Here is a 7032-nt window from a genome sequence, read left to right on the forward strand (position 1 = left end):
GAAAGTTAACTTCTGCTTGCACATCCCAGGCAGAAAACATGCAAGAGAAATGGGATGAAGATGCCTGGATTGATTTTATAGTTACAGTAGCCCTGTACTGCTGAAAGCAATGATTTACCTTCAAAAAGTAGTTAACGTAAATTGTAGTTTGAGTAGCTGGGATGAAAGTGTAGGACTGCAAAAGTTGCCTCTAAGAACTACAGGGCAGAGCATGCTCTCCTCTTCCTGAAGTTTATGACTGCAAGATGCAAAGAAGCCTGCATTAGCCAGCCAAGAACCTCTGTCCCCTGGGTATCTTCCTTCATAAAGCACAGACAGCTCCTGTATGTCTTTCATTTTGCATTCCAAAGGTTTTATATATGACAAGTGCCAAGAACCTGATGTCATAATGCAAAGCTTTTCTTTTCCTTCCACTATTTTTATTGTTTCTTGGAATATTTGGGACCCTTTACAAGCACAGACATTTCCATTCCATACATGTCATAAAAATAAGTCAAATTCAGTGACTAAACATTTCTTCAACAGTAAAAAAATAATAATAAAAAAATCATCAGTCTTAATTCCCCTGCTGATTTTGCGGTTTAAGAAGGCACTGTTAGTCCTCTCCCTGTTTTTTTCACTGACTACTTCCAGCCCGGGGGCCAAAGGGCATAAAACTTGTTTACATTTAACATGGCATTAGAATGTTACCTGCTGCTTGCAGCAAGAGAATGAAGCTGTTCTACCACCTAATGTCTTAGTTGCTCAGGTACCAGCCTGGCAATATGTCAGACAGGCTTCTTGCAAAATCACCTCAATTCTGGTGTCATTTACTAAAAATAACATTCTTAAAAACTTAAAAACTAGCTAATAAAATCAGCTGGCTACCAGGCAGCCATCACTCATATGCTATTGGAACTCATGTTAGAGCAGAGGGAAAGTTAAAATTATGAGCATGTAGCAGCTGTATTACTAGGTGGCACTACAGAGGCAGTACTCCTACTTGTCTCTTGTGCCTTAGCAGCGTTTTCCAGGATTTTCTTTTTCCATTCTTCATAGTCTTCTTTTGTTTCAGTCTTCAGCCGTTTACATGGCATCTCCTCATCATCTTCAGATTCTATTAGAGAAGGAGAAAGTCCATGACAGGCCATCGTGGGCAACATGTTGCTGGGAATAACCACAGTAGTGAGCAACTGTACAGACACAAGCACAGGGTCTGTCACTGTGTTATCTAACCCTATGGTTTGCTGCTCCCCTCACCTGCTGGAACAGTCACCTCTTCACCTTTGTGTCTGAATGGAACTTGCCCTTCATTCTGCTAGAACTACCCAGTATGAACACCACTGTCCTTCTGCCAAGTTCTCTTTGTCCTTACATTAGCCAGTGGTTTGCAGAACAGAGTAACAGAGTGACCCGAGCATTATGGCACATTACACAACTGAAATATTAAGTGATTATGAAGTTCAGAACGGCTCTGGTGAGGTGATTTTAGTTCATGGCTAAATACAACTTACCATCTTCCTTCTCACAGTGCTCCAGGTTGGTCTGCAAGATTTCAGGTGGCTCTTCAGCCTGTGAAACATCTTCCTCTAAAAAAATAAGTAAGTTGCTTTACTTCTGAACGGTGTTTGGGGCCCCAAGGGTGGTGTGCTATATGCCATTCTTTGACAGCAGTGCCACCTTCCTAAAGTTTTGTCTCCCAGTCAGGGCAGTTCCCTGGTCCAGACTGATGCTCAAGCTCTACATGCAGAGGTGCCAGCATGCTTCAAGGGTTACACAGACTGCTGCTGCATTAGTAACCACAATAATCTGCCATTTTTATACCCCAAACCCACACTGCTACCCCTCTTCATTAGTCAGGCAGGGTTATTGGTTATTTCTTCTTTTATTCCACTTCCACACTTTGTATTATATTGTATATTACTGTATTATAGATGCCCACAACATCCGTGGTGCTGTCCATGTATACAGAAACGCGCTTTTCCCTGAACTGATACAGAAACTCCCAGCTGCCTTTAGCTGTTTTAGCTGTTAGGTGAGTAAAGGTTTTTGTTTTTTTTTTATAGGGCACTGCACTATGGGAAGGTCCATGCCTTGGGAGAGAGCATCAGCTTTTGGTTTGGGTTCAGGCAGCACATTCTAGAAAACTTCACAATACAAAGCGTGAAGACAGGGTCAAGCAGGGGTACTGTCAGGGGGAAAGTAAGAAGGAAAGCCTGGGAAATGAAAAAGGAGATATGCAGGAAGGAGGAGATACAAGGACAGGAAGGTGTGTATCATATTTCAGTCTTCCTCCTCCACAAAAAGGAGCGGAGAGCGTTACAGGCTGAACAACAGGCTTAAAGATTCCTCATGTCTGCCCACTGTATGTGGAAGGATGGTGTCAGGTAATAGCTGAATTGCTACCAGAAGAGCAAGGCTTAGACTGGTTAATCCTGCAGTGGGGTAAAGGACAAACGCAGGAGTCAGTCAAAGCAGGAGAGGGAGCAATATGGTTATGTTGTGTGTCATGTTGCCATGTTAACAAGATGCAGCAAGCAAGCAGAAAGGAGGAATCCAAGATAGGTTAGGTAGTATAGGAGCAGTAGGGGATAACTTGCAGCAGCATAGAATGTAAGGAGAAGTGAGGATTTGAGAAGAGAGAAAAATATTTGGTTTTGGTCTTGCCACATGCTAAGCTGCTGCAACTTTCCCAGAAGCAATGACTGTGATTGGGAACTGGACTGCAGGGAACATGCTGGAATGCATGAGCAGGTTTGGCTGGAAGGAGACAGCTGAAAGTCATCAGAATTAAATCACCAGTTGAAAAGGATGGGAGCACTGAGACCAGGTGATGAGTATGCTGTCTTACACAGGTAAAGCCAAAAACTTACGGCTGAGTTGCTTGCTAATCTTCTCCAGCTGACTGCACAGCCGGTCAAATATGGCTTTTTTCACCCCAGATGCAGCCAACATTTTAGTTTTGTCCACTTTTACCTTCAAACACCTACAAGAGAAAGTTAAATTAGCTCTGTACAAAGCAACGCTCCAGAAACTATCACTCAGGTGAGGTGGCATTTACTGTACCAACAATGCCTATGAGAAAGTTAGGCCTGAGGTTTTGTTCTATCTAATCCTTCCCTCACTCAGAAACAAATCTGCTTAAAAAACAGACCCCCGACACTACTCAGTCACTACTTGTTCAGGAATTGAAACTCAGGGTTAGTTCAAGTTACATAAGGAAATTCTGTTAGGAAAAGGTGCTTCTCAGATCTTGAGGGAATGAGGACAAAATCCCACTACTGCAAAAAGCTGAATGGGACCCCTGTGTCACGAGAACATTTGCCGGGAGCTGTGCAACTACACAGCACCTGAACTGCTTCATAAGATTGTTACAAGGCATAATACTGAGAGGGAAGATAGTTGCATCAAAGCAAATTCATACAAAGGGTCGGCTGAGTCAGGTGCTCCAGACACCTATCTTCCAAGATGATACAGGTCTTACAGCTATTAGATCCATCTCCCAAAGGTCACAACACCCTCAGGATGTGACGGTGTAGGGCTGAGGGCTTTTCCTTCTTTAGAACGGCTGCTTCTTGGTGCTCAGAAGTAAGCTAGCAGCCACTCTTGCACCTCAAGCAGTATCTCACCAAAAGCTATAGAACTTCTTGCTTTGTGCCCAGCTCAAATCTATCCTGACAATGGAAAAAAAATCTCACTAAATCTGGAAATGTTACTGAGGGATTACATTATGCTGGTTAGGCTGAGAGGAAGGAGAGTTAAGTGCAAAACGATAAAAAAAGTTTTTCAGCCACTACCACGGATATGTCTTAATGGAATTACCCGCAACATCCCATTACACACCAGGGAAGACGGGTTTTAATGATTTTAGGATAAGTAACTCAAGATCCTTTTCTGTGTATTTGAAACAACACTCCTGCTTTATCCTGAAGGCAAACGTAGTGCAGGTTGGAGACTTCACTGTAAGGAAAGGTGTGGTTTGCTAGAGTTGTCTCCACTTCCAGGAGCAGGGCAGCAGGATGGGATAAACAAGACCATTCAGACATAGAATGACTCATCCACTTATAAGCGCTGTTTCTGTTTGGTGTCTCACTGGACATCGGAGCCTATAAAAGACCCCCCAGGCTATACTCACCTGCATGCAGTGAATAGCGCAGCTGTTGTAAAGAGTGGTTTTGATAAATCAAGGTCCATTTGCTGTGCTTCAGAGAGGCTGGATTCATACCTAAAGAACAACAAGAATGATAATTGCATAGTGCATTTGCCTCAAATGAAGCTGTCGCATAGTACTCAGCAGTTGAACAAGTCTCCTGTTGGATCACTTGGTCCTTTGTAACCAAGTCAAGCAGAAACAGCTGCTGCTGGCTGAGAAGACCAAAAGAGAGTAGGGAAAAGAAGGGCATTAGTATCATCTCCTGGTTTTGAATTGAAGGTATTTTAGGTTAGGGATCTGGATCAAAGCATGACAGCAAAATCTATTTCTCTTGCTCCACATCACAGCACTTCTATCTACATTACATCTTCAAGTTATAATAAGATGCTTTGCATACATCCATCCTGTAACAGAGAGTAGAATTACAGTTTCTTTGATTCCTCTACTAGGTATTACACGGATGAAGGCTTAAATATGGAAAACGACATAGTGGATGTGCAGCACTGAAGAATTTAATTTTTTATTGTCCACCTGTCCCCAGGATGTTCGGGGGGTTTTTTCTGGTTTGTGTTAAACACTGTCAAGCATACACAGCCTCTGTTCATTGACCTTACAGCATTTAAATGTGCTATCAGGGTGACAGCACTCCAGAACACAGCTCTTCAGGTATTGCTCTTGTTAAAGTAGATGTTACAGAATGCAAAATCTTAGTTAAAGCTATTGAATTTCCATTGCAGTGTTCTACCTATTGTTTTTACAGGTAACGTGTGTTTTAAGAGATCTGCTTTTCCAGAAGGGAGGATTTGTTTCTACTGAGCATTACCTTCTGAACTGTGACATGATCAGCAGTTAAATGGAAGACAGTGTGATGCTATGGACAAATACAGGGACTAAGATTCCTGTATTTTTTACACTATTCCCAGCTGAAGAACTGGGACTTGGACAATGACTTACTGAGATTCACAGACTAAGCCTTTCTAACAGGTATCCTAAAAAGTGTCCTGGATAAATGGCTGGATTGTCAGTGGTAAGCACTCACCTCACCACTCCAGCCAGTGGGAGATACCTGGCCCTTTCAACCATCAAGCTCTTTACACATCTAATGAACAAAGAATCTTACTAGTGGCTACCAGTGTGCTCAGAGAGCTTCCTCACCTCTGCAGTATTTTTGAAGCGGTGTTCACTGCCTCTGTGCAGCAGAATTGCACAGCCAAGTCTCTCATTCCCAGTCTAGGTTTCACCTCTAGCAAACACTCCAAAGACTTCATGAAGCTCTGGTAAGCAGTCTTGTTCAAACCGGAGAGTTTAACACAATAGCTCTTTCAAGAAGACAAAAACAAACCTGAAGAGTTAGCAAGATTCCTTCCCGACATCTTATGCAGGCAAGCCACACAGATTAGGGAGAAAATATACAACACTGTAAAATAAAGTTCAATTGCTATATTAAACAAATCTGTGCAACGAATGATATAAGTTTTGACTGCACGCAGAAAGATTAACCACCTAGGAATGCTGCACCTTTTAATGCAGTGCTATTTTTGGACCATTTCACTGGAAGTGAGGTTTGTCTTTTCCACATTGTATGACAACGAGGTGGTTAAAAACAAAGGCAGCCAAGGTCTGGGCAATTTAAAGAGATGAGCAATACTTTTATGCTGCTCCTCATGGGGTCAGGTCCAATTAAATTCTCTTCTGTCTGTGAATGGACAATCACAAACCCCTTGTACCAGACGTTATTGTGGCGGCGCAGTGCTATTTACCCAGCAGGTCTGCAGGTGGAAGTTTACAGGTACTGCTATAGAGAGGGACTTCTTGCAGCTGCTGCTTCCCTCCCACAGTAAAAGGGAGGGATCGTAAATTTAACATCCTTGCTGGTAGTTTACTTGTTACTAAAAGAGCTGAATTTATAGCAATAAAAGGTCAACTTGTGAAACGACTGTGCCACTGATCTCCATTTGCCTTGTTGCAAACTCTGAGTAGTGAAAGCTCTAACACTGTGCCTAGGTGCACACTGCTGGGTCTAGGGTAATGCCAGTGCTAACCATAACCACCCCCCGTCCTGCTCCCGACATACACCACACAGAACAATGATTTTATTGGATTTATGGAGAATGCAACAGCCAGCCAAGCCATATCCAGTATCTTACTCTGTCAACCGGTTGCTTCATGAAACTAGCAGCCAGGTCCAGGCACATCACGGCAGCGCTCGTTGCTGTCACCTGAGCCATGAATCCCAGGCATCTCACCTGGGACAGCCGCAGATACTCTTCAGCTTTTCTGCAAAACACCCGGTACACAGAGCCTGTGTTCGCACAGCTGGGGCTGTGAGGACAGCCAGGGGCTGCGGGACAGCCGGGCCCAGGGCGCCCCCAGCCCAGCACACGCTGAGGGAGAGGGCGCCGGCCCGGCGCAGGGCAAGGCCGCCCTGCCTCCGGCACCTGGCAGCAGCAGCTCTGCCCTTGGCAGCCCGCAGCGCCGGTGGCTGGCCTCCGCGGCGCAGAACCGGGCCGGCGGCGGAAGGCAGGGCCGGGAGCGCCCCCGGGTAGGAGGCTGCAGGGGACCAGGCCGGGCAGCCGCGGCTCTCCGGACGGGAACGACGCCCCCGGGGGGGGGGGTGTGGGGTGAAGCCGCTCCCAAGGCTGTGCCGGGGCCGGACCGCCGAGGGGGGCTGCCCCGCCGTACCGCCCGGCCGCCCACCCGCGCGGTACCTGATGACGCCGGGCTCGGTGAGGCCCAGCCGGGCGGCCAGGCGCTGTACCGCGCCGCGCTCCATGCTCCCGCTTGCCCGCCGCGCAGCCACGCTCGCCAGCGGACTGGCCGGCTCCGCCGCCAATCATCACGCTCTACGCCAATCGGCCGGGAGCGGGCCACTTCCTCGGAGCGGACCAATGGGAAAGGGG

General features: G+C 46.0%; 1 protein-coding gene across 1 annotated transcript; it reads right to left on the minus strand.

Annotated features, from left to right (window-relative positions):
* Window positions 1-397: 397 nt before the first annotated feature.
* Window positions 398-6965, minus strand: ORC6 (origin recognition complex subunit 6). Its single transcript, XM_055726319.1, has 7 exons — window positions 6841-6965; window positions 6280-6409; window positions 5288-5451; window positions 4115-4204; window positions 2853-2965; window positions 1494-1568; window positions 398-1096 (listed from the first exon to the last, which is right to left on the minus strand). Exons 1-7 carry the CDS (start codon window positions 6903-6905, stop codon window positions 927-929), a joined length of 807 nt encoding a protein of 268 aa, XP_055582294.1. The 5' UTR covers window positions 6906-6965; the 3' UTR covers window positions 398-926.
* Window positions 6966-7032: the final 67 nt, after the last annotated feature.

This window comes from Falco cherrug, chromosome 14 (genome assembly GCF_023634085.1).
Source record: "Falco cherrug isolate bFalChe1 chromosome 14, bFalChe1.pri, whole genome shotgun sequence".
In the NCBI taxonomy this organism is placed as follows: Eukaryota; Metazoa; Chordata; class Aves; order Falconiformes; family Falconidae; genus Falco; species Falco cherrug.

Excerpts from the sequence above, each read along its gene's own strand:
- ORC6 (XM_055726319.1), bottom strand. The coding sequence starts at position 6,905 with ATGGAGCGCGGCGCGGTACAGCGCCTGGCCGCCCGGCTGGGCCTCACC. Across the intron at positions 5,452-6,279 it reads TGAAGCAACCGGTTGACAGA|AGCTATTGTGTTAAACTCTC; the intron begins GTAAGATACTGG and ends TCTTCTTGAAAG. Across the intron at positions 1,569-2,852 it reads GATTAGCAAGCAACTCAGCC|AGGAAGATGTTTCACAGGCT; the intron begins GTAAGTTTTTGG and ends TTATTTTTTTAG.